General features: G+C 42.8%; 1 protein-coding gene across 8 annotated transcripts in view; it reads right to left on the bottom strand.

Moving 5' to 3' along the window:
- The window catches only part of meis2a (Meis homeobox 2a), a 78685-nt gene extending 53251 nt beyond the window's left edge, over positions 1–25434 (bottom strand). For 2 of the 8 annotated variants that reach the window (XM_067478715.1, XM_067478717.1), the window contains exons 1-8: positions 25281–25434; positions 24091–24929; positions 23352–23578; positions 21666–21807; positions 21330–21380; positions 20880–20930; positions 20242–20391; positions 12105–12219 (exon numbers count right to left, since the gene is read on the bottom strand). In XM_067478715.1, the coding sequence (XP_067334816.1) occupies positions 12105–12219; positions 20242–20391; positions 20880–20930; positions 21330–21380; positions 21666–21807; positions 23352–23578; positions 24091–24102 (748 nt within the window). In that variant the 5' untranslated portion in view covers positions 24103–24929; positions 25281–25434. Of the gene's footprint in view, positions 1–12104; positions 12220–20241; positions 20392–20879; positions 20931–21329; positions 21381–21665; positions 21808–23351; positions 23579–23803; positions 24052–24090; positions 24930–25280 lie in introns of those variants that run through there. The other 6 variants (XM_067478710.1, XM_067478712.1, XM_067478714.1 and 3 more) reach the window with 5 other exon arrangements.
- Between the last annotated feature and the right edge of the window lie 537 nt (positions 25435–25971).

Here is a 25971-nt window from a genome sequence, read left to right as displayed (position 1 = left end):
CCTTCGTCCCATCCCAGCAAAGACAGGAATTTGGTGGGAAGGCAATGTAGTTGTATGGGGGAGGAGGGTGGGTGAGAGTGAAATATAGTGGGTCTATTTGGGATGAAGTACAGGGCAGAGCGAGGAGGAAAAATACAAAAAGTAAAGAATATGGTAGTTCCATGACAAACAGCTAAAAGGTGGGAAACTGGGTGAAAAAGAAGGAAAATATCTTGACAAGGAGGTAAAGTATAGGAACTGGGTGTTGGGCAGTCAGAAACGGAGAGACAGAGGAGGACAGCAGAGGGTTGGGGTAAACTCCCACAGTTCCTCATTACATGGAATTGAAATGATCCTCCTGACACCTGAGCTGTAACCAAGAGATTACAGAATTGATGAAGCCCTGGTTTAAAATGCAGCTGTTTTATTCTGCTTTAGTAATTAATTCTTTTTCCAATAGCGTATTGATTAAGCGTAGCCCCTGATAAAGTTCAAACTGAGAGAGATCCCTCCAGGGCTTTGGCTTGGCCTGCTCCAGAGAGTCAATGAAAACTTCCTCCCTCCACCTGCATCTCTCTCTCTCTCTCTCTCTCTCTCTCTGTCAGCACAGTTTACCCTCATAAATTAGTCAGATCTGTGAGGAGTGCGGATCTTGCTTAGTTGACACTTGCTATGTGTGCCCACTTCCTTGCTTCGTTATTATTCTTTACACTATCACACCTTAAGAAATGTACATACTGATATTGATGACTCTATGTTACACAATGCACCAAAAAATGAATTTGAAGATTTGTTTTCTGGTTGTCCTGAAGTAATACATGTACTCACGGGTGCAGCTCTATCACCTTGCAGCCAATTCCCTCACTACCTTCTCCCTCCTCTCTCTCTTATTGCACACAGAATAAGAGCATCTACATTCACTAAACAATTCTTTCATTCTTTTTATTGCTACGTTTCCATAAAACTGTGAGTGAGAGTCTGATCAACAGAGTGTAAAGCCTCTCTGGGGAGCCAACTAGCAGAGAATTCAGATACAGCTTTACAAGAGAGTCAGCCGCTCATGTCTTGTCAAGACCCCTCACCTACCGGCTCCTTTACAAGTCAATAACCAGGGCCCAATGTCCTCCACTGGGCCCTGGCACACATTCACCTCCTTCTATAGGAAGCAGCAGTGGGGGGAGCTCATAGCTCTGGATTCCCTAACAATTAATGGTACATTATTCTTTATGATATTATTGAAATAATCTGGCATTTCTAGATTGTTATAAAAATGCTCCAAACCCAGAAGGAAATAGTGTTTCCGCAGTCCTAGCCAAGCTTGGACACTACAATATCCAACTTGTACTCCTCTGACATTCATATAATTCACAGTGACAAAATAATTGGTGACCCCACGTAGACAGAAGAGCCAGTTAAAAGCCTTTTTCAGTATTAAGAACTAATGAAAGAGTGAATGAATTATGAAAGTAGAAGGAAAAAATATAATTAGAAGGTGGACGTAGTGCTTAATACATTTACTCGAGACTATTTCCTTTCGTTAATGGGAGTGCAGCATGCAGAGAGAGGGTTTTGACGAGGCTAGTATTGACTGTCCGCCCTGCTCCTTAAGGTAAATCCAGCAGGTCATTTCATTAAGGCCCAATTCCATGGCGCTAATTTTGATTTTAGGGGCTTGACAGCTGTTGGCAGTGGAAATTGGTATGGCAGGAACAGTGAGCGAGGAGCCTATTACTGCTGTGAAAAACACAAATTGCAAAGCCTTGCTTCGAATAACTGGCACTCTGCCTCTATGACCCAACATTCCTATTTAATTATGCTTGTGTATGTTATCTTTTGATTAGTTGCACAAAAAAGGAATGAAAATAACACACAGCAATCTATTTTGGAATAAGCATTCGCAAAATGCAAATAAACAATAGTGATCAAAAACAGGGACAACCCTATAATGTGATGATATGCAACCCAAACACCGTACCTACAAAGTTAGGTTTTGGACTGTCATTTCCCTTTTTTGATTTCAGTTCTATAAAGCATTGAAGCTGAATATCATAACGCTATTTTTTATAATTCTGATCTTAGAAATCTACGGCTTCAAAATGACCACAAGCTTGAAACATCTCTCTGGCAGATATTGATACAATAGTTTTGTAAAGGTAGAATCTGAATGACAAAATTCAGAGATTTCTAATTACTGGTCAGTCGATGCATGTTTTATTTGTTTTCATTATTTAAATAAGACATGTTCAATCCTTCAACACAAACTGTTGCTGGTCCAGTGATGTGACGGTGCTGACTCCCAATGTGAGCTCCTAATCGCCTCAGCTTGCAAGTTAATATGCAGCATTAAACTTCTAGAAGCAAGAAAAAAGCTCTTCCTCTGATGCTATTAATTAGCAGTGCTCTATTGCTGTCAGCTTTTTGAAGCTCTCCATCTCCTTTTGTTTCACCCTCCCTTGCTTTTTTTTTTGTGCCTTCGTTATTGACTTTTCAATTTTCCCCTCACATCCACCCCCTGCACTAGCAGTAGCACCAGTGCTTCTGCAGCAGTGCCCAGCCCAACAATACCCCCAAGCCCACTCTCCGAGACGCTGGCTGGGGAGCCCTGAGAGCTGGGCCAGCCCTACAGCTCCCACCACCCCAACACTCACTCCCCACGAGACCAAAATCAAAGAGAGAGGCCCTTAAAATATAACCATGGGTATAATGAGGGTGCTCTAAAGAACAATAAGCATATACACCAAAGGAGAGAGGAGAGGGGGAGTACAAAAGAAAGACAGAGAAAACTAAACTATAGGAATGCTGGCCTGAAAGTGTTCTAGAGAAGTGGACAACAGAGAGTAGATACTGAATGATACTGTGCTGTGGGAGAGAGGCCAAAGGGCCACAGCCAGTGGTGATGGTAGTCGGGGCCACGCATCTATCGTACCATGTATTTGAACCCAAAACAACCAGGGGGTCTGCCGCATGCCTCTAGAGCCAAAGGGAGCACGACTAATTTCTGCACAACAATGGGCCTGGATGAGCGCCCACACAATGGCAGGTGCTTTGAATAGCAGCAGGGCCCTTGCAGCAGGGATCTTCTACTCTCTCTCACTCCAAGGGCTTGGGCTCTGGCTTGTGTAACCTTTCATTTTCAACTGGTCTTCCTTTTGACTCATAAAGGATGAAAATGATCTCATGGGGGTCCAAAAGAGAAAGAGACAGCCAGGCCTGTGAGGCACAATTCATACCGACTCCGTCTGTATTTTGTGCACATACTATCCTACCCCTATGTCTATTGCTCGTTCTTTCTCTCTGTTTCTGTAGGTTGTTTTGTCACTTTTTTGTCTCATTCAAATCATTTCTCTCTTTTCATTTACGATATGCCTTTCTCTCTCTTTGCTTTCCTCATTCTAACGCACATTTTCCACCTCGTTGTTTTTTTATTTTTATCGACTGTTGTCTTGTTATTTTCTGCAGTGGTTGTGTTTGTTGTGCTGCTGCTGGGCTGTCCTGTAGGCCACGATGCAGTGGTAAAGGCAGTTTTCCCTACACCTTAAGAGCATTCTTTCCAGGGTCACGGGGTCAGGCTTCACAGATGTCTCCTGCAGACACTCAGTTGTCTAAGGACTGCATCCCTGGGAGTAGACATTCATACTAAACAATGCAGCTTTTCTCCCTCACTTTGGAAACTGTTGCATTTTTTATATTTATCTAGCCATTTTTTTACGTCTCTGTTTTCATTGTTTTATTTTTGAATGAAGATATAAAGTGACTGCAATTTTCCAAGGTGGAGGTTTTCGTGTTTAGATAATGAAAGAAAGCACTGGTTATCACAAGATGGTGATAAGTGGTGTTTTCTGGCTGCTTTCATTCTTTTAAACACTCCCCGTCTCCCTAAGTTTCCTCCAATTGTTCTAATGGGCCCTTAGTCATCCTTGCCTGATGGCAGGGGGAAAGATGCTTTAAAAGGTCTTTTTCTACGCTCATTTGCCATGAGAGAAAAATGAAAACATGTAGCCACTGTCCTAAAATCCACACTGAGAGACAAGTACAAAATACCCTTGAGTAAGCAGGGCAGAGGCCAAACAAAGAACAGAGAGACAATATTTGAACTAGAATATCTCTGTGCAGCCTCGATCTCTACGAAAATCATGTAGAAGAGAATTCCTCAGCCAAACTGCTTTCATTAAAGGGAAATCAGCTTTTGCTTTCTTAGGGGTCGGAGCGTGACACTGGTAAAAGAGAAGCAATTGCAGCATTTAACATGCAAGTTCTGCTTCAGAACGTGGAAAAATGTGTAATTGGAACAACATTTTTAAAATCCGGGCACTGATCTATCCTTGAATATCTTACTCCTTTTCATCTCGTTTTTTTTTTCCTTCTTCCTTTTTCTCCTCCTTCGTTTGATATGGTGTTCTTGCTTCCCCCTCCAAACATCTCCTCTGTATTCTGCAAATTGATAACCCTCTAAATGAATTATGGTAAATGCATAATGAAGGTTTTCTCAGCTTCAGCCCTGCAGCCAGCCAGGATGGAGCATCTCGTTTGGCATGTTTGATTCGTTTTGTTGCGCATTTAGCCCCAGTGTTCCTTCAGAGTGTTCACTGCTTGGGGCATGTAAATAAGAAATTATCCTTGCTGACTAACATGGCTAATACCTCCTCTGGGGTAATCAAAAATTATTAGGAGCTTGCTTCCAATAAACATTAGGGCTCATGGCACTAACCACTGTCAAATCGCTCACCTCCGCCCGCTCCCCAAAAGCCATAAAATGGGTGAACAAAAGTGATCAGGTGTGGAAAAAGCACTCTGCCTATGTGGAAACTGAGAGACCACGGGACTGCTATTATGCCTAAAAAAAGCAGCCCTTGGCTTTAAGAGTCATTAAAGCATGTACTAGAGTAGGAATCAGACTAGAAAATGAGCTTATCTTGCATAATGCCCTCAAAAGCTTTGCATAAACGTGAAAGATGTGCGCGTGAAAATCAGCAGCAGAGAGGAAGAACTCAGATTGTAACACACTTCCTTTATCATCCTCCCACTCTCTTGGACGGCAGCAGCATGTTTAAAGCACTACCTGTAGGGTATAGCTGCTCTGCTCTGCTCCAAATATGCTTCAGTGTGTAAACCCTGGTTAACACCAGAGAAAAACCACACAGCAAGTGAACACGCTATGGCTGGCCTTGCTAAGCCACTCTACTCAACCGTGCGCTGTCTTTTGGGAGGGACCGTTGCTGTGATGTGGGGTTCGGACATTAGGGGGAGGAGTATTGGGAGGGTGGGGGTGGTGGAAGAGATTAAAGAGCCAAGGGAGGCAGAAGAAAGAAAAGAAAGTAAAAGAGCACAAGGCCCATTGGTCAAACACAAAGGTGGAGAGAGGGAAAGGACATTTGAAGTCAGGGTTAAACTCCAAATAAGCACACCTTAAACGGGCCTGTGTAAGCTGGCAGTCAGGGGTTTTGGAGTTTCCCTGCAGGTGTGCCTTTGACAGACTTGGCCTCCATAACCTCTCTCTGATCTAAAATGGGGCCCGGAGTTGGACACAGAAGAAACCGGTGGCATCTTGCTGCCTCTGCCTCTCATTCTACGTCTATTACATTCACACACGCATGCTTACACTCGCTGTAAACACACACAAACACACAGCCAGACGAGGGGAAAACAAATCTGGTGAGGACTAGAGCAATTGGATTATCACCTCTTAAGGGTGACTTCTTGGCTGACCCCCTTCGGGCTAGCCTGCTGAAACAAGACAGAACATTTCCTGGGAAAACACTCTCCCTGTTAAGAACCAAAGCACTGTCATTCTTGTGAAAATATAGCGGCAGCAGCATTAATGGACGTGCAAATGCCCTTTGGGGAACGCGCTCAAATCCCTTTTAACCATATTACATCAGACCCTTGTGCACTTCTCATCATCACCACATGCACTGGAGTAATCAGGGATGGAACATACGTGTGTAAACCCACAGTATAATGAACTGATACAACAGTGCTGCACTCGGTCTTTTGTTTTGGGATAAGATAGAGAAAAAGTCACTCCCCTCCCTTTACTGTAGTTCAATCATGATTACCACCGTGCTTTTTAATAACACTCTACTCCCTCTGAGATAAACTGGTCTCATCTGTTCTGAGAGAGTCAGAAATAAAAGAAGAAAGAAAAAAAAAAGGTTTCCCCCAAGCTTTCCCTTAATGGTGCAAATGGCATTCTCCTCAGCTGCTGTCAGAATAATCGGGATAATTTTTTCCCTATGTTCTCCAAACATTAGTTTGCACATTAAGCTGACCCAGTTAATGTGCTTTTCCTGCTATATGGGACCCAGTTCCTTGCCAAGCTAGGCCAGTCTGTGTTGGTCCAGTTGACACTGAAGGCCTGTTGGTGATTACAGACCAGAGGGACCAACGCTGAGGCAGAGGGGAGAGGCCGTAAGACAGAATGACTGGAAAGGAGACGAAAAGAGAAAGAGTGTGAAGGCTTGAGTTGCTGCAGAGTGGAAGGACAGAGTGGTGGCGATGTTTTGGGCAGAGGACTGTTACAGGAAGTAGAGCAGACTTTACTGGCTGTCCTCATCCTTTTACAGTTGCTTTTCTTTCATTGTGTTCATGTGTTTTTGTTTTTCCTCTCATGATCTATAGACTCTAAGAACATAAAACAAGGCCAGAAAAAAGACAGTGAGACAGAGAAAAGAAAGAGAGAGTGCAACAGAGGAAGGAAGGAGGGAGCTGAGGGAGCTAATCATTCTCTTTAATCACATTTTGGATGAGGGCCAGGTAGTCTGCGGTACTGAGAGGGGTGAGTGTGGAGTGTGAGGGAGACAGCAAGAGTGGAAGGCGGTGCGAGAAAGAGAGGTAGAGAGATACCAAGAAATAAATGGAAACAGAGGGAAAGACAGAGGAGGAGAAAGGGACTTATGGAGAAAGAGGATGATCTTGAGAGCAGAGCTCCTTGAAACAGCTTCAAGTGCAGCAGCGCTTAAGCAAGTGTGCACATATGCCCATTCATACAATGTCTATGTGTATATGAGCAAAGGAGAGTGACAGGCGTTCCCGTAAATGCCCGTGAATGCTGAATCCAGCAAGAATCTGGTGTTAGAGCAGAGGCAGGGGGAGATCCATTTTAAAACTATGTGCATTAACTATACTTTTCCCCATAGATAAAGCACTCCACATGAATAATTTAGCCACTCTTATGCTAATGGGATCATGAAAGTATCCCCTCCATACCGTGTTTTCTCCCCCTCCACGGCAACTCTTCTCGGCTTTCAACAATAGCCCTACCCCTTCCCAACAAACCATCAGACAGACATACTGCACTGTTTTCACAACAGACACGTGACTAACATGAAGCTGACATGTAGTGACAAGGCTAGAATTACACACACAAGCTCACTGATGAACTCTGAAAGCATTGCTATACTCAATAAACAGCTTTATTTCGTATTCCCTAAAAATAGAGCTTGCTCTCACTTGCTTTCAATAAGATTTTAAAAAGTATACAATTGAGTACAATGGTTGTGTGATCAAAGGTGCCACTGTGCTGGTTTTGTAAGTGGCTACAGAGGCAGAGAACTCCTCTCACACTTTCTTATTGCTACACAGTGTTATCTTTTGAGAGGGGAAGTGCACAAATCCTGTGCATTTATGTATTTCTTTGGCCTTTTTTGTTCAGCCTCTGATATCGCACACTAAAATAAACCCATTCACAGTTACAACATATACACACCTTTGTTGCTTCAGTATTGTGTTGTGTTGTGGTTGGGGCACTGTGTAAAAATTATCAGCGCTCCAACAGCTGGGAGTGAGAGCCATGAAACAGCAGGGCTTGGGTCTGCTTTATTGTTTATCTGTTGTTTATGGGCCAGTGTTCAGCTTTAATTACTACACTAAATTAAACTCTAACAGGCACTTAGAGGGAACCAGCTAACACACATACATGCGTGCCCACACACACACAAATACCATATATTTTATATACGCAGACACACCTCACTGATCACTCCAGAGCTGGAGTACAGGCCACTAAAATGCATCAGGGCTTTCGTCTTCTTTTTAGCAGAGATTGTGGCATTTTATTCTTCCTTCCTTTCTTTCTTTTTGCTCCTTAATTTTTTTCTCTTCTTGAGCTTCAAGTGTAGCTGTAAAGACAAAATGGTAACTGCCATATTCAACAGGACTTGCGCATGCTGGCACTGCCTGGGTGGACACAGCGAGTCATGTCCCCCAAAGGAATGACCCCCCTTCTGGTGAGTTCAGCCACAAAGACTATGTTGAGTGGGGCCCCTGGCCAGGGCCAATGGAGCTCAGCGCACTCCCAGGGCATGAACACACAAATATAAACACACACACAAATGTAGCACAACACCATCAAGCGCAGCATGCTCCCTTAGAGTCAAACACTCCCTCTCTTCCTCCCTCTCTCTCCATCTTTGCCTCTCTCAGTCTCTCTGGGGAGTCTGTCTATCCGCTGAGTGTGGGGATTGTTCAATTGCTGAGAAAATGTACAAAATGCTTTCTCCTCTCCTCTGTTGAGCCTTTTCCATCTGCGGCAGAGTCAGGGAATTGTACAGAAAGCCCCTTTGCTCACCACTCAAGATGTCAGTGTGAATTTGGTCTACATGCATAGCTAATAATTACAAGTGTGGACAAAAGCTAAGGCATGCACACGCACACACATTTATGCAAATACAGCAAGAGTTGAAAAACGTTACCTACCGTGCGCAATCAGTGTTGGGGATTTACAGTTCATGACTGAGTGCATTTGACTCTACTGTGTTTGGTGTGGGCAAATGTGCAGAGTATTTCATCAAGCTGCTCCATCGCACTTTGGGTGTTTAGCATATTATGGACACCTGCTTGGAAACGTGTGCTATCTTAAGGCACGCTCATTCATCAAGTTTAACTCCCTGCAACTGATGTCTCTGATGTTTCTAGATAAGCTTGGAGGAGATCCAGGGGACTGTTAATCAAAATAATGTGCAAGCAGAGCCAATGAAGTTATTGTGTGTTACCTTCTGAACAATCTCACTTTAACCGCTGTTTGTTTATCTAGCCAGAACATAGGGAGTCACTCACTAAGAGTCAGTAAGTGCAAGTGCAGAATTTGCCCTCAGGGTGATAATTGATATTTTCTTCTTGGAGGGAAATTCTGAGAAATGGAAAAATAAATGTCTGTTAAGAACCGGGGTGGGGAGAGGTTACAGATCTCTGTATTGTACTGAAACTTTTTTCAAATGTGTCAGAACCTTAACTGGCAATTTCACTGACAGCTATGAACATGCTTCACCTTGGTTTACTGCTTGACAATAAATTATTCCACGAGAGGGGCAATACATATTTGTGCACTTGTTAAATAGTTTTTTGGCACAGGTTCAGAGTAATGCTCAATGCTGAAATACAAGCCAGGGGTAGTGGAAGTAAATTATATTCACAGAGACCATCTAGAGTCCTGTATGACTGCACGTGAAAAAAATTGCACGTGAGTGAAACTGAACTTTATTCTAATGTACATCTCCAACATTAGTCAACACCAGAGAGTGAAAGAGTCTTTGTGCGGCTTGGCTTAGTCACCTTCAGAAATGCTTCACTCTTTTGGGGAGAAATGGCCTGAATTCACATATTCAACGGATTGATGCTTCTGGATCAATTTTCAAGGTAAATGATTTTCGAGGCACACAAACAACACACCTTTCAAGATGGAAAATGGCGGAAGAAAGTTGATGTTTTTCTTGGCAGAAACCAAAAAGCACTGTGGATCTCGTGCACACTTTCTCCCTCTCCTCCTCTCCCTCACTTCTGTCTTCCTCAACTGATCCACATCGTCACCCCTTTTAACAGCGGCCAAGCTGTTAAAGACCCCATTACTGAAGTGAAGCACACATTTCACATTTTCTCTGTGGACTTGAGAGTGTGGACTACAAATTTTATGTGGAAATGTATTGAGATAGGAGGCAAGTTCATGCGTGGAGTGAAGTGGAGGAAACGAGGGAAAGGTGCAGAGGTTGGGGAGGGACGGCTCTGTCAGAATGGAAGGGCCAGAGTCGGGAGTCAGTGAGCACTTCAAGCGTTAACGTAATTGCAAGAATGTGAAAAATGAGGCAGCGGGGCTCCCGAGTGAAGCGAAAGGTCAGAGCATGCCTCACACAAAACAACTGGCTGGAGGACGGCCTCATTAGACCATTAAATCAGCTGCCCTCTCTCTCTTTTCCCTTGTTGCCTTCTTTTTCACCTTCTCCTCTCTTCTTTTCACCTCTGTACTTGAATTGCTCTTGTTTTGAATTCTTTTAAACCTATTCTTCTATTATACGGTATGTTTTTACCATGAGACAGTTAGGGCTCGCGTTTAGCAGTGTAGGTCAGGCTCTGGCCCTGATCTAGCCCACGTCTGTTTTGGCCCAGTGCATGGTCCTATACCGTAACTGTCTTTGGCCCATATTGATCTGCTGTTACTGGATACGGTGGGGAGAGGAGTCGATAAGTGCTCTGTGGATTACAGGTCACTTGTACTTATGTGTGTAAGATAATCAATAGGCGGTGCATTTCTTTCTCTCATCTTCCCTCTCTCTGTTGTTCCTGCAGTATTCGGCTCCCATTTCAATTTAAAAGATGAAGGTGAAAACTCCTATATGTTCTGTCTTATGACCTGCAATGAAACACTAATAATATTACTTTTAGTGCAGAAAATTCAACACATCATTCACTACAATTTGTTAGATTTAGTCTTTAAACTATTAATTCCTGCATTTAATGAGAATGCACTGGACTATGCGAGCGTAAGCCCAGCGTCATCTGCCCTGTGTCCTAGAACAGGAACTGCTCACTGCCTACTCTGGAGAGGTAAAGCAAAAGGACAATTATTCCTACCAAGATCAATTAGGTGTCACATAATTATTAACAATTTCTTCATTATGCTTAGACAGACACATCCTGTTGTTTAGCCAAAGCCTATCATTGTCTTCAACTAACCTGACAACAGCATGTGATCCAACTAGTGCTGACACAGGAAACCACATTGCTCTGCTGTGGCCCTCAGTCTGTGGTCAGTAATAGTTAAGAAGGTGCATCTACTGCTTCTGTCTAAAAAGGAGAAGATGATTTAAACAGCCACACCACTTCCCCACACATCCCATCAATACATTTGATCGCTTATTGGCAAAAAGATAGCCTAGAACGAACGCAGCAAGCTCTCTTCACCCTGTGAGAGAGACGGTATAAGTGTGCATCTGAGTATCCGAGCGTGTTTGTGTGTGTAGACGGCGTGATGAAATTTCATGCAAAACCCCGGACACTGCCAGAAGATTCAAACGCACACACACACACACACACACTCTACCAGCAGCGAAAGGAGATCTTGTTGCATTCAAACCAGGAGGAAGACAAGAACAGAAAGGCCAAGAGCTCAACATAGGTTCTCTTAGTTTATGCAGCAGTTGCATTTAATTAACTTTCCTCTTCATGTTGTATAGATGTTTGGTGTCACCTTTAAATTCAACTAATAGCTTAAGCTTTGATTATTTGTCAAAAGGGATGCAAACCACGACAAAAATACAAGGCAGACAGCTGTGACCTACACACACACTATCTGTAATAAATTCAAATACATTTCTTTTGAAACGCATTATTACTGTTTGGCAGGTTGCATATTAGATAACACAAGGCTCGCTGAGACATAATTGGGGGCTGTTGTGTGAGCAAAGTTAATATGGTTTAAATGCAAGCAAGAACTGGCAGAAATATACTATTAATCACCAGCTTTTGTTCTGCTCTCCAAATAGTAACATTTTGGAAACCATCGACTGGCTGGTGTATTATAGTGGTTGTTGTTTGTGTGTGAGCGTGTTCATTTTTAGGCGTATTTACATGGACGCCAGTCAAAAAACAGGATAATCCAATGTGGAAAAGGTAAGACTGGAATGTATGTGTAAAGAGAGGGGTGCCACCTATTCAATGCAAATCTCACATTAGACAGGGTTAAAGTGAAGTGTTGGCAACTCTACACATGCATGATGATTAATTCTGTATGTCCCACATGGATCGGTGCCTTTATTTAAGTATTTTTATGTCTAAGTGTTTAAGCACTCGACTGCATGTGTGTATGTGTGTGTCTTGGTGCGTGCATGTGCATGCCCATTTCCGTGCTGGCTCACCTTGTTCGCTGCTGTTGTCACCGCTCTGTGAAGCGTGTCCCCCGCTGGAGGGCCCCGGTGTGCCGGCTGAGTGTGTGGAGGTGGCGTCATCGTGGTCTCTCCAGGAAGCTGGGTTCTGAGGTTTGAAAAGAGAGAAAGTGAGCGTGGGATCCATCCGTGCATCCATTCCACATTCCCCGGTCCAAACCACAAACCAGGAGCACAGAGACCAGGAAGGGGGAGAGGGAGAGACGCAGAGAGAGAGAGAGAGAGAGAGAGACAGAGAGAGACAGAGAGAGAGAGAGACACACACACACACAGAGCCCATATGAGTATGCTGGAAACGTGAGTGTGACATCCACAAGAGTCTACAGGCACTGAGGGTTCTTGGCCTGCTTACATTCTTCTGGCAAGGCAAAGAGCCCCACTGCCTATTTCCCAGCTAGCAGACAATCAATGATTGCCACTATAATCATAGATGAATAGAAAGAAACTAATGCACTAAAGCAGCTGGCAATAAGTCAAAACACTGTAATCAAAGTGTTTCATTAATGCATGAGAGCAACAGGCAGCACTGTTAATGTGGCGTTTGATTTTGAAGCTTGCAAGTGGAGTACTTGTGAGTAATTGTCTAAACACATATGGCAGAGCCCAGTGGAGTTCGTTTATACCATAACCAATTGAGACTTCCGTGTCAAGTGAGAAATATAGAGGTAAAAAGTCCAAACACACCACAGCCACTATTAATCATTACCACAGTCAGAAATAAAAATAAGATATGACAGTGATTCTCCCGCTAATCTGCCAAAAATGTGTGCACGCCCACACTGACATACACATACGCCCACTGAGGGCTTGCAGAAATACACTTACGCACACATGCTAATGACATAATAGAGCAAGAAGCATAAACACACATGCACACACACTCCCTTTTATATATACAAACACATGCTGGAAAAAAAGCGTTAAATCTCAGTTGGCTAACTTCAAAGAAATGTCCATAAACAAATTCATAGCTTTTAAGGCAACTTTCTTTTCTGATTCCCTCCCTCCACAGTTCATTTTCCCTCCTCCTCCTTCTCTCTTTCCTGATCATTCTCACTGCCCTGTCGGTGCACATAGGGAAACAGGATTTTCTACTGTACAGGAAAGGCTTTATCAGTGCCACACGAAGGCAGGCTAGAGGAGGAATTTCCTCTGTCACTCAGGCAAGAGAGCGACAGACCGGTCACGTCATTTACTACACTTATGCCTGCAAACACACAGGTTCAATCAAACACACGCTCCAAGCAGCCCCTCGCACACAGAGAGTTGATATAGCTTCATAGCTCACACAGCTCTAGCTAGTCTTTCCCAATTTAACATGTCACCTGAGCATGATGACAAAATGTTGGCGAGCGTAAGCCCAGCGTTGTCTGGAGCCTGAGAGAAGCTGTCCCTTGAGCAGAGCCCAAGCCAAACAAACACAGGCCTGTACCAGGGCTTCCCACAAACCTCAACCCACTTCTCAGTCCACGCTATGGTTTTTTTCTCTCCCCAATACACATAAACACACACATATACATACGAAAGCAAAAGAAAATGTACACACCAAAAATTCCAAGAAAGAGACCATTTTTACCATTTTGTCTAACTTATTCCCGATGAACTTCTTTTCCCTTAGCTCCCGCCAGAGAGGAGCCTGCCTGCCTGCCTGCTTTGGTGTCCCAGTCGGAGTGAGCTGTACTGGAGACGGACAGACAGGATGCAGCCTGGAGACTAGCGGAGGTTCTCAGGCAAACAGAGGCTACAAGACAAGCGGCTGCTAAGTTCCCCTGGGTGCTCAGTCCTGATGTGCTGCTGCTTGTTCTGCTGCAGAGGTGAGGCTGCTGCTATGTCTGTACGCGGGGCCCTTTTATCTGCTAAGTTTTCTGGGGAAGGAGGGCTGTTTTGTCAAACAGCTTTGAGCTGAAAACAGCAGACAGAAACACACAAGGCCCTTCAGACCCTCTGCGCCACTCAAGGCCCTCTCAGCGTCAGCTGTTCGCCGGATGGCAATCAGATAAAGAGCTGGGAGAATTACTCAGAAGAGGGGTAAAAAGACAGGGTGAACAATGGCCCGTGCGTGGGTTTTAGCCCTCCAGAAGGAGCGAAGGAAAAGTGTCGTTCTTTAAGAGGGATGGGTGATTGTTATGTGTTCAATCTGTGGGCCACTGATCAACACATGGTATACTTCACAAGAACAAGGTCTGTTGTTATAGTAATTTTATGTTATTCTCAACACAGCCTTGGCTGAGCAAAATAAATAGTGTGGGAAAAGCCTTTCATCCTTCTCACACACACTAATTTTGTCTTTGTCTTATGGAACATGGAGGGAATAAAGAAAGTGAGGTAAAAATCCTAGACTCCCAGAGTGCATAATGTCCTTAAACAGAGCTGGGCTCGGTGCACTCTGAACGGGCTGTTGTTGTTCCAAGAGGAGAAAATGACTGGGTTCTACTTCCTCACAATGAGACACCCACTGCCGACGAGACGCGAGACAGACCTGAAAAAAAAAAAACAAAAACAAAAAAAAACAAAACAAAAAACTATGCTCGCTGCTCTCACACACTCTCCCGTGCTCGCTCTCTCTCTCTCTAACACTTGCCAGCTATGGCCACAGCATGATTTTAATGCAACAGCTGAATCGATATGACTTAATTTAGCTATCATTGCAGAGTAATGTGTCATTTTTAATGGTACTGGCACTAAATTAAATTCAAAGACACCTCAGCTAATAATGTTAAAGGGAATGATTTTGCTGTGATTTGCTACCCTGTGGGTTTAATGGGCCTGTATGCAAGGATATAGATAAAGCTTTGTTAGTTCGGTTCTTATAGGGCAAAAAGAAGACCGCAGGATTTTATTTGACCTAACAATAAGAATACAGTGGCTACAGGACAAGTGAATAAGCAGTAGATTTTTCGTGATGAAGCACACACACTTCTCATTCATAATCCCATCTACAAAACAAGACAACTCATATCAAAACAACAGCATTAACTTTCCACACTCAACAAGGCGACAAAAGCAACAGCCTTTCCTCCTCATGAATAATTTAGTGAGCCTCTCTGTGCTATGGAGGCTGGATCATCAGACACCGCACCATGCAACACAAACACACACAACCATTTTGTCACAACCCCCGTGGGTCTGATAAAGTTCAAACAAGTTGTAAAAAAACATCATGTCACCCAAACAGTCTTCTTCAACCTACACGAAGGATGCTTAAAAAAATAGAGAAAGAAGCAAAAGAGGAAAAAAAAGGCCTCCAGCCCATGTGACTATTCCCTAAAGCTGGGCATAATTAGGAGTCAAACATGGTTCACTCCATGCTCTTCACTAATTGTGTTAAAAAGCAGTGTTACCAGAAGGAGGAGGAGAGCGACAGTGAGCACACACACACACACACACGCACACACACATATACATGCACAGACAGCCATGCGCACACACGCATACACACATGAACCCAAACAACACAACAGGACTAGATAGAGAATAAGATACAAAAGAAGCATGGTCTCTAGGGGTAGCCTTTTCCATTTGCTGGGGTTAGCAACTGGCAGCTGATAATACAAGTTGTAATTAATATAAAAGCAGGAGACAATATGGGGAGGAAGGCTTGTAGTGCAGCCAGGCCACAGGAGAGCAGGAGAATGCTGCTCCTCTGCTCCTGTCCCCCGTTTCTCATTTACAAACACCTGCCTGGCACAATCTCACTCCCCTCACTGCTCTCTGCCTACATCCCTAGGAATTTCAAATAAAATTGATTTAGCAGCATCATTGAATTTCCCTCAAATTCCCCAGAAACCTGGAGCGAAGGGAAGAAATCCGAAGGCGTAGTAGCAGCATAAGGTACGCTGAGAAGGACTAGGCTCCTGTGTGTGTGTGTTGTACTGGCACTGCAAGCAGCAGCTACAGGGATCCCATGTTGAACATGTACAGAATCGCTGACATGCCAGAAACACACAGGACCGTAGATCATAAAGCAAGCTGACATTTCAAGGCACATCTTACCACATGGCATAAACACGGGAAAACTCCTCACACATTTTTGTTGCATTGAACGCATAATTACATACACCCGCTTTCGAAAAGAGTAGGTGCACCTCTATTGAACAGCTGAGTATTTACAACACCCTCAATTATGTTCGATATAAAAACTCCCTAATGTAGCAGCTAATAATTTACTGCAGCATGTTTTAACAGACATGATGGATTGACTGATTGTATTTATGCTTGAAAACTTTCTCTGAGGCACTGTAGTGAATGGCGTATTACATGTACAAATACATCTTCAGAAAGAGGAGATTAAATTAAAAAAAAAAAAAAAAGGCGCTACTATTGTTATTCATGGGTTTGGCACACATCAAAATGACACATCCAAAATATTAAATGACAAATATAAAACAGACAAGTCCTAAAAGATAATTCTACTTTCATTTATTCATTATAACAAACAACTTTAAATGGGCTTCCAAATTATTATGTAAATATACGTGCAGTCATTTACAGCATGCATGCAGTTAACTGAGGGGGAGTGTGGGAGATGCAACAAGTGAGTCTCTCTCCAGCCACGGTAGCAATTATTAGACATGCCTGCCAACAGGGGCCTGCCTCTAAACACTAATCAAAAAGGAAATGTAAGGCCAGACATCCACCATCACAAAACAATTGTGTGGAACAGACAGAGTGGTCCAAGTCAACGATGCACTGTTTTCATGAGAAAGGGGAGGGAGATCCAAACAAAGTCAGTCCCCGAGGAGAACAATGCTAGTTGAATTAGAACACCTCCGAAATGGAGAAATTCCACGGTTCAACAGGCCAGCTCGGCCTGAGGGCTCACTGTCCACAGGCAGAGCAGAGGCAGAGGGCTCTGTATGTGCTGCACTATGCACACTGGAATACAGAATCAGGACATTACTGAGCTCCCTTCTCCACTCATACACACAGTAAATCACTGCATGGGCACAACATGAACTATTGCATTACTTGACTGAAGCTATGACATCACCTCATCTGACCAATGGTCTACTGCACCCACAGCCTGTACCAGAGAACCAAATGTAAACAGAAAGGTCCTTTCCCCCCCCCCCACCCTTACCAGTCATGCACAGTCCAGATAAGCTACATCTCTCCCTGTGAAAAGCTCTCTAAACTAAAGCGCTAAGCACTGCAAATCTTAAAAAAATGTCTGTATAACAAATCCAGAACTGTGCAAACATACTCTTGAAAAGCCTATAATGCATATGCATAGACCAAGTGAAAAGCCTTCTGTTAATAAGTAAGCTTGACTGAAGAAGCAGCACAATAGCAGGGGAAGACACAAAAGCTAATTCATTAGAACAGATAATATTCAGACACTGTTAATTCTATTTGCCTCCCTAATTGGATGTAGCACAGAAGAGACAGAAATTTTATTCATTAATTAAAAGACAAGAGAGTAAACCACTGACAAGTATACACACATGCACACACACAAACACTGCAGAAACCATTTACAAATCTACAGCGGTCTGCGTTTTTTTCCGCCCATCACCTTCATGGTTAATACAATATAGTTTTTTTTTCCTTTTTTCTCAAGTAGAATGGGGTTGATCTGAGGATGGGTGCTGAGTTAGGAAGCCTTGGGTGGGCTACATGGCTGAGATGAAGGGAAGCAAGTGAAGAAGGGAAATCAACAGTGTTAGCAAGGCCTCATTCCGTTCTCACTACACCATAATCCAATCATCACTTAGACTATGCTGCATTCAAGTGTAAATAAAACTGTGCTTATTATGCTTTACTGTCAGGTGTAGACGTAGGGAAGGAAGAAGATGCACACAGTCATACACACAACGGTCCACCTCCTTCACAGTGAAGAGCCTCATCATCTCCAGAAAAACCATCTTTCACCAAATGAGATGTAGCCCAGGGCTAGATATTAAAAATGCATATCAAAGCAAAGAAAAATGGACGTGAGAAATTCAAACTAAATAAATTAACATATCTAACTATGAAACCCCCTCCCTCTCCTGAATGAGAAGCGAGGACAGAATTTAATAATGAAATACAGCCAAATAAAAATGAATAAATAAAATAAATAAATTAAGACAAGTAGGCCTGAAATTGCTTTCCATCCAGCCGCACGCTTTTGCAGCCAGATGCATTTTTGTGCATTGTTTCTAATATTCAAAACACATTTTGGGCATGTGAAGCTTGAACTCCTTTCAATTACACATTAGAGGAAGTTAGAGGTTAACTATTTAGAAGGCTTTCAGATCACCACCGCACTGTATATGTTTCCACATGAACAACTTCACTTTCTGCCAGCACTATTTTCACTACAGCTCTCACACACTGCACAAAAATAAACCACTGTATTCTTATTTCTTCAAGAAATAATAATAAACTCACATGTTTCCATACGGTGTGCTGCTCAGACACTATTAAAATCACTTGTCAGCTGTGGTTATAATAAAAAAGTCCACTGGTGCCACAAAAGTGAAATAAATCAGTCAAAAGGTAAACACCTAATGAGGCGGTCAGTCCAAATGACTCCAAGATAAATGGCTGCAACCTTCTTTGTTTATTGCTGCTCCTGATTTGCTTTATTGGCATATCTCATTTTCTAATTATCAAAATATTTCTCACAAGTGGACTGATGACAAAGCTGGTATCTGAGTAGTAGAGGCACCATTGGAAACTGGCTTGAGTATCAACCATCTGCCACGAAACTAAACAGGCTAGTTTATCTAATCTCTACAATATAAACAACAGCATGCCTCATTTCTACACTTGTGTTGGAGGAGTACAATATTGCCGTTCTGACCGTTTTCCCACACCATCGCCGGCATTTTTGGTCTAATCACGTTTTAATTCAGCCTGGGCAGTGCGCTGCTGCACGTCCCCGTGAACGCGACGGGCTTTCAAAGGGAATCCACCGTTATTAGGCCTATAGCCAGACCCAACAGATGTCGCGCAGTGTCTTTGCATAACACTTAAATCTACTTTAATTCGTAATAGGCTTGGCCTTGTGCTGCACAGATATTAACTAGTCACTTAGTTGCAATGGCTCCTCGTTTCTTTTTTTTCACCAAAACATTAGCTTAATCACAGACGTGCAATGCGCAATCATTCACAGACATCAACTCAATAATACACTGTCAGCTCAATCCATACAGTGGGGAGAGCCTGTGTTTATTACACCGAAAATGCACGTTTTAAACCGTGGAATCGATCGTCAAATTTAAAGCTACTGTACTTCAGGTGCATATAATTGAATTCAGCATTATGGAGCCTCCAGCCATAAAATGGAGGGGGGGTAAGAGGAGAGAGCCACTGCAGAGCAAACCACACGGCAATCAATACGAAACAATTAAACACATTAACATCAACAGCAATGGAAGGCCTCCAGACGAACCATCATATGTGCCTCGTGAACTTGACATTGATGGTAAGCCTTTAGCTCTGAAATCTATTTCAACAGGCTACCACTTTCTCCACCTCTGCAGCAACATTCACAGCTTTACGCACAGGCCATAGCCAGCTCCCACAGCCCCCAAATATAAAGCCCTTTTCTTTTTAAATATTGGCCTGAAGCTACAGCTTACCGCTGATACCCTGCTTTAACGTTAAACCTTCGTAACAGATAATTGCCTCACTTTTTTTTTCCAGCGTGCAACTCTCCATAACGCATAGCAGCGATTTACACGCGCGCACACACGCACCTTCCTAATACACACACACACACACACACACGGACCCATTACGCACACATGACTGCCCCTAATCAAAAGACTAAAACAATAACTCAGTCTATTGTATCACATCTAGCTTATGACCTCAGAACATCGATCGGCAGATTTTCCTAGCAGAACAGAGCATGCTCTATTTACTGATGGCACAGCAGGGTCTCACACTCACACACACACACACACACACACACACAGCAGAGGTTAAGTAGCTCCAAAAGTTGACATTACGAGTGGCTTCAAATAAATCTGATTGTATTCATATGGATTGTCTTTTATTTTCTTACTTCAATCCACTCAGATATTCCCTTTCACCAACACGGACGCACGCAGACGCGGGCAAAAAAAAAAAAAAACAGCACATCACATGACATGAATGTAATCAAGCACGTGTTACTTACGTGATCTGCAAGGTTAGTCGACGATCCCGAGAGCTCTTCGTGATCTGATTTTGAGCTGCCATCCCGTTCGTCAATAACTAGATCTATTGGCATTTTTCCTTTCAAACAACTGATGTACCGATGGCAAAAATTGTCGCAGAGCTCGTGCACCTAGAAAAGAGGGGAAATGGAAGAAAACACCTTTCTCAGGAAGGGGGAAAAGCTTCAGCCAGTCCAAGAATAACTCCAATTACGGGGCATTATCGGCGGCAAGGAAACAATAGTGAAATTGTTGCGGCGCTTATTATTCTCCTGAGACTAGAGCAACAAGTTGAGCGACAAAAAATAAAAATAAACAGCATGCCGTAAGCTGGCAAAAATAATGAGCAGCGGAAACCAAATCTGCGGATCAATAACAATGAGCACCGTGAGCAAAGAGGCTCCAACATATTTTATCAATATTCACTTCCACTGCACAAATAGTTGGCTACATAATGCAGCAAATTTTATTAAAAAAAAAATGTTGACATTTTGTCCCAGTGCAGGCCGGGTTATTTTTAAAAATATTTCCACATTTGATCATACCGGTTATATATAAATCAAGCTGTTTGCGCAGGTCAGAGAAGTTTAAAAACATACAAAATTTATATAATATTTACCTTTTCTAATTCCAAGAGATGAAACCGTAATACTTGTATGGCTTGTATCATCTGAAACAAAAGGAGATAAGGACAATACATTACACATTCTGCGTGAGTATTATTTTTTAAAGCTTGTATGGGGTTATTATACCTGCCAGTAACAACCCTATGGAGCATAGTAGGATTTTGTTATATTTAAAAAAGAAAGTTGCATTTCAGTCTAACGGGCTAAGTCATTACATCGGGTCAGTTAGATGGGAAGACTGAACAATGACAGCGGCACATGTGGTCACACAGCCCCACTTCAAAACTGTTCTGGCATCTGTGCGGACGTTTAAATCATATGTTTCGCTTATTTGCCGAGTGATGCTGCGGACAATGCACAGTATCCCAAAACAAGGCAGAGCACAACCGCATCGAAGCGGTAATTAGTGAGAGGCAGAGAGGTAGGTCAAAGTGTGCGCTTACCAAATTGTCCAACTCTGGATTTGATGAAAATAAAGGTTTTTCTGCTCGGACCTACAATAGAACAGCAAATGTCAAAGTTAGTTTAGTATGAAATGTGCGTAATGTTTGATGTTCACTCTGGATTGTAACTTCATCATGCAACTTCAAATTTCATAAATGAGACACCGTTTGTGTTAAAGATGCATTTAGCAGAGAACACACAGTATTGCTTCGTGTAATCAATGGAAAGTTTATTTTTTGAAAAAAAAAATGACGAAAGCAGAAAACTATGTGCCATGACGCAGCCACAGCATCCCCATTTTTTATTTATTTATTTTTTAATATTTGAAAAATGACCTGTTTGGCAAAGACTGCAATGTCCTCATTGAAGGAGTCTGAGGAGCAGACATCGCCGCCTGCTACGCCCGGCTCCCTCGGTGTACACGTCGCCAACTCGCACTTCTCAAAAACCAGCGCGAGCAGTGGGAATAAAGGGTGACTGCAAGAAGGGAAACACAGGCTGAGTACAAGCAGCATACCGGCTCCACACAGCCCACTACAAGAAATGTGTAACCAACTTGCCAATGTGCCGCTTTCTGTCGGAGCACTGGCACAAACAAATATCACCACATTTCAGTTGGGTGAAATATGTTTTTACCGTTTCCCCAGCTGTACAGCTTTTACACACATCTCTCACTGCAACTGGCCCGCTTGTTAAAAGAAAGCAGAAAACAACTAAAATAATCTCTAATATTTGGGTTTTAACATTCATTCTTTTTAGCAGCTGTTTTGAGTTGAAAGCAAGGCCAAGTGCGCACATGGAACATTTCAGCTCCTCGATTTGAGAAGGTAAAAAAGTTCAATGTGATATTAATCGACTTGTTGAGACTGACATTTCTTACAGTGCAAACTAAAAAGGGAGTGAGAAATAAGTAAAACTCCATAAAAAAAAAACCCTGACACACAAAACACTGGTCACTGTGGTTTAAGAGAAATTATAATTTCAGCAAATAAATAAATGAAAATAATAATTTTGTTGAGTTACACTACAGACACTACAGTCATACTAATGCACCAAGGATTTGATATTTCTCCCCTCATGGGCCTGTAGCTTTCACAGTGATGCAGAGGTGATTAAAAAATAAGTTAACTACTAGTAAGTGAACAACAAGAGACAAACAGCCACTAAAATACATTTCCACAACTAATTTTTAGAGAAACAAATTTCAATAAGGCGAGTATCAGAAAACTGGTATAAGTTTCTTTATTTAAATCGTTTCGGTTTGTGTCAGTCTACAAATGAAGGTAAACAAACTGTTTCACATATGGAAACGTGGGGAACAGAGATGAAGTGGATTTACTCCGTATCCCAGATTATAATGATCCACTGTGGATTACAGTACTGTCCGTGCATGTGTGCCAGTGAGTAATATCTGAAAACATTTTTAAAGTACTCTAATAATCACTAACAATACCCAAATACGCTTGACTTTATTGTGTGAAAATAATGGAATCACATTAGAATTATTAAAAACACACGGTGCGTCGTGACGCGCTCTGTGTGCACGTTGCCGCAAACAATATTTAAACGTTTGGTAAGTTTTTGCACATAACAGCGATGACGTTTAAACGAGTCCAGACTATTTTAGGGATAAACACATAATGTTTGGCTGTGGTATTAAAGCAAATGTTATAAGATGAAACAATTGTTATTATGCTGAAATTAGTTTTTATTGTATTTCCATGCAGTTGTGACCTGGACTGGCGCGGCGAGCTTCCATATTATTTTATAGCTCGTATTTCAAGCTCAAGGCTTACTCTTACTTACTGCAGGCTTGACGGTGCCTTCTACAATGCGTATAAAATTACACATCAACAAAACTCCTCTGACCCAACAATACAGCTCCAAAATTGCGGTCAATCCTGCACAAAACCCTGTTTAAATGTAGCAATGGGAGAGGAGCTCCAACAAAACGAACTTGTAGAAAAGCTGAAAACTTTGCAAAATGCACGCATGCTGTATTGGACTCATGCAAACCTTACCCGTAAATTTGATCTTTATCCCTCTTTAAAACGTCGTTGACAGCAGAGCCCATGCTGGTGGGCATAACGTTTGGATGTGGAGCGTGGGCTCCGTAGTGCTGGCTGGCGTGCAGCTGCGGTCCGTGGTTCAGGTGGTGGACCTGGGGAAGCGGCCGGGGAGCGTGCGGGTCCCCGTACATCGACGCCGGGACACCGTCCATCCCACCGTAATGGGCCAGCTCATCGTACTGGGGATAAAATCAGAGCAAAAGTCAGCGGGCTGTCCGACTACTTTTTAAACAAATGTGAAAAGCACCAAAAAAAAAAAAAAAAAAAAAAAAAAAAAAAAAAGCATGCCGTCTCATTTTGAATACAGGCAAAGGAGAAACTCATAAGCTGTTGCTGTGCAAATGCGCTGCAGCCAGGGCAGAAAAAGTGTCACATATTATATGTGGAAAACGGTTTGTCTTTACCAAAAACATTATAACTTAGGCGATCTCCGAAAGAGAGTTTGCTGGGTGTAAGGAGCGAATTAGTTTGGAGTCTCCAGTGAAACTGCTACACGACTGTCGTGGAGGCTGTCGGTAAAAGCAGGGGCTGTCACTTTGCTTGAAGAGTAAGGGCGCTGCAAAAAATGTCAAATATAGCGGCTTTGATAGGAATACTTTGTGAATTTGCCACCACCCGACGAGAGGTTAGCGTTTCGAGGGCCTCCCTACACTAGATTTGAACAGGTAAGTGTAGGAGATTTAAAACCTACCCTTTGCGCCATCAGGCTGCGCTCCAATAAACTCCTGAATCTGTCGTATATTTAATATCCCAGTCCCGGTTAGAAAGTGATTTAGTGGCAAGATCCCTTTTTCAACCAACTTTGCGAATTCTCCTATTCGCCAGTGTGGTTCAGTTGAAATCGTAGCATCGGGGAGTTTTGCAATTTTTCTTGTTTTCCCCTCTTTCCTCGGAAAAAAAGAAAAAATGCGCCAAAGTGAAGGTTACAATCGGCCCATCAACAACCTGCATGTAACTAAACTGTCGTGTCTCATGGCTTTTTGCCACTCCAGCTGTCAATCAAAGCCAGAGGTTGTCAAGGTAATGAATGAATGACGGTTGGTGATGATGTTCAAGAGAAGGACGAATCTTTTTTAGTCCGTTTTCATCCCGCAAGTCCGCGTCTCCTTTAATGCCTCCAGATCGCTATCTTGTTTTATTATCACTGCAAAAAATGGGGGGAAAAAGCCGTAGAAATTAAGAGATTGCGACTCAGATCTTTCCTTTCTTTCCCCCGTAGGTATTTCGTCTATCTGGCGAGACTGAGATGAGTGAGTGTCAGCGAGTGTTGGCAGGTTGGCTGCTAGCTTGCTTATAGAAACAGAGTCAGATCGCAGCGCTGAGCGGTGGGCGAATGAAATGACGGATCCCGGAAGTAGTGGTGGCCATAGCCAGTCCTACAGCAGCTCCAGAAAAAAGAGAGGAGAGACCAAATCTTGTGATATGCAGAGTATATGCGAGGCAAAGGGACGGCTTCAAATCCACACTGGGGGTAAAACCAATCCAACGCAGCTCCAACTCCCACCCAATTCCTTTTCGCCGAGCAGAGTCCTACAGAAAAAGCAGAAAAGGCTGAGTGAGGAGGGTTTATCAGCGCGGACACTTCGGCTGCTGCGGCTCTGAGTTCAGTAAAACACAACACTAAACATAACTCCGAACTTCGCAGCATGGGTTATTATTTAGAGTTTTAAACAAAGTTACGCACGACGCAAAGTATTGCGCGTGCTGAATAGTCAACATTAACGCCAGATAGACATGAAAAAATACAGATGTTAATAAACATTTTAACGTTTATCCATCGTTACAGTCACTGATTGCAGCAAAGCAAAAGATTATAGGGCATCGTCAATGAAAATTAACAGAACAGGAATGCAGAGTTTAATATATGAGCATGAGGCTTACTTGTTATCTGTTTTGTGGTTATAAGCCCGTGTGCCTACGTAATATCTCAGTAATGCCTCCTAATCTTACAGCTAATTATTGCTCTGGTCTTTTTAGCGAATTAAACGACACGCAGCACCCCTCTAAGCCCAGAATGAACTTTTCCAAGAAGAAAAAAGCTTGTGTGGAGAAAGTAATTTTGTATGTTTCTTTCGTCCAATCGCCTCTCTTGATAGAAATCCGTGCCTTACCTCAGAGTAGTCAATTATCAAAGCTCCCCAAGATCATCAATCATGTGAGGAGATTGAAGTTTAGAGGAGGAGCAACGGTGTGGCCATCGATTGCAGTGAAGCCCTTTTTGGAGTCTGGGCACTTTTACGCACAAAACAGAAGCAGGCCATCTATTCCCTTAAATATTAAGCTCCATCAATACTAATATGGCATCATGGCTGTATTGATAGGTTCTCACATAAAGGCTCCATTTATGGCTCCGTGGCATTTTTGATGGTGGAAATTAATTATTCACAGGTTAGGATTAAGGTAGACAAGCACGAGGAGATGGGCTGTGGCTACCGTTGGAGGGTCAATAAACTCTCCCAACAAACAAAATATCAAGCAGAGTTGCTCGGGGTCGATTACAGAAATAGCAGTTTAGGGGGGGGGAAAAAGAAAAGATTTAATAAATGAAACCGTGACAACAGTTATGTTTGTT

Source organism: Channa argus, chromosome 16, assembly GCF_033026475.1.
Source record: "Channa argus isolate prfri chromosome 16, Channa argus male v1.0, whole genome shotgun sequence".
Lineage (NCBI taxonomy): Eukaryota > Metazoa > Chordata > Actinopteri > Anabantiformes > Channidae > Channa > Channa argus.
The sequence above is the reverse complement of the archived record's forward strand: the minus strand, read 5'-3'. Positions and strand labels throughout refer to the sequence as shown.